The sequence below is a fragment of the Malania oleifera genome, chromosome 2 (assembly GCF_029873635.1).
Source record: "Malania oleifera isolate guangnan ecotype guangnan chromosome 2, ASM2987363v1, whole genome shotgun sequence".
NCBI lineage: Eukaryota > Viridiplantae > Streptophyta > Magnoliopsida > Santalales > Ximeniaceae > Malania > Malania oleifera.
In genome coordinates this window covers 77,646,500-77,648,122 of record NC_080418.1, presented here as the reverse complement: position 1 = coordinate 77,648,122, position 1,623 = coordinate 77,646,500, and the positions used below count along the sequence as shown (strand labels likewise).

The window sequence follows — 1,623 nt, the reverse complement described above, 5'->3', positions numbered from 1 at the left end:
CGAACACATTAGTGAATTCATTCAACAGTTTGCTCAGCTCTGCTTTCAAGGTGTTGGGTAGGTGATTTTCGATCTGCACACTTCTCTCATGGTGGCCCTTTAGGGGTATGTGCATGATGTCTTCATCCACTGTACTGATCTGATGATACTTGCCCCTTACTTCTAGGTTCTCCACCATTAGGGTTTCTCTTGCCTCCATCTTTCCTTTCAGAGCCATTACATAGCAGCTCCGAGCAGCTGCTTGATCTCCTTTGACAAACCCTTTCCTGTGCGGTGTAGGGAATTTGATTTTGAGGTGGTATGTTGACGTTACAGCCCAAACTACATTAAGCAAACGGCGGCCCAATATGATATTGTACATCGAAGGTCAGTCGACCACAAGAAACTCTGTTAGCGTAGTAACTTACTGTGGGGTCATCCTCATTGTCACCGATAGCATGATTATACCTAAGGGGTGAACAACGTCTCCATCGAATCCGACCAAGGGAGTTAAGACTAGTTTGAGTCGTTCCTTACTGATTTTCATTCCAACTAGGACCGACCAGAACATGACGTTTGCTGAGCTCCCATTGTCGATCAATACGCGTCTGACTTTGCAATTCACCACCAATAGGGAGAGCACCAGTGCGTCATCATGTAGCTGTTGTACCCCTCCTTCGTCTCCACTGTCAAAGGTTATGTCATCATCTTTTTTGTTTCATTTGCTACTTGTTTCCCCCTTCTCCATCGAGAGCACCTTTTTAGCATATCTTTTGCTAGAACCCCCACTATCTCCTCCGCTAGCAGATCCTCCAAAGATCACCGCAATTTCCCCTACAACCTGCTCTTCCTTCTCTTTTACGTTGGGCCTCCTCTGCTCAAGAGGTTCCCTTTGTGGATCTTTTTTCTTTATAAACTTTGACAGGTATCCCCTTTTTATTAGGGCTTCGATTTCTTTCTTCAATTGGATGCATTCCTTTGTATAATGGCTATGATCCCTATGGAATGCGCAGAACTTGGACATGTTTCGCTTGTGAAGAGGTGTTTGCATGGGTTTGGGCCACAAGACATAGTCATTCTTTCTAATATGCATCAGTAATTCAGAGCGTGGTACATTTAAGGGTGTGTAGGTGGAGAACTTACTAGGTTGCCCTCTTATCTTTAGGCTTGCGTGTAGTGTACTAGTCTCTTGTCTTTTCACGGATCTATAGGATTCTCCTATCTCCCTGCTACTACTTTTCCTTTTCTGTTCTATGCGACTTCCTCTTATGTCCATCATCTCCTCCAGGTTGATGTATTTCTGTGCTCGAGCCATCAGCTCCCCCATATCCACTGGCGGCTTTTTCCCTAGAGAGTATAAGAAACTTCCAGGCTGAAGAGCAGTTGTCAAGGCTGCTAAAGCCACCCCCATGTCTAGGTTATGGATCTCTAGGGTTGCTGTGTTGAAGTGGTTCATGAATTTCTTTAGAGTCTTCTGCTCTCCTTACGCCATACTCATGAGATGGCCCATTGTTTTAGCAATTCTCTGACTACTAAGAAAGTGAAAGGTGAACAGTTGTTCTATCTCTGAGAAGGAACTGATTGATCTGGGTCGCAGAGTTTGGTACCAGTCTTTGGTAGTGCCCTTAAGGGTTATTGCAAAAG

General features: G+C 44.7%; 1 protein-coding gene across 1 annotated transcript; it reads right to left on the bottom strand.

The window, feature by feature from the left end:
* Positions 1–697: 697 nt before the first annotated feature.
* LOC131148251 (uncharacterized) lies at positions 698–1,390 on the bottom strand. Its single transcript, XM_058097976.1, has one exon. The coding sequence runs from the start codon at positions 1,388–1,390 to the stop codon at positions 698–700; it is 693 nt and encodes a 230-aa protein (XP_057953959.1).
* Positions 1,391–1,623: the final 233 nt, after the last annotated feature.

Excerpts from the sequence above, each read along its gene's own strand:
- LOC131148251 (XM_058097976.1), bottom strand. The coding sequence starts at position 1,390 with ATGGGGGTGGCTTTAGCAGCCTTGACAACTGCTCTTCAGCCTGGAAGT.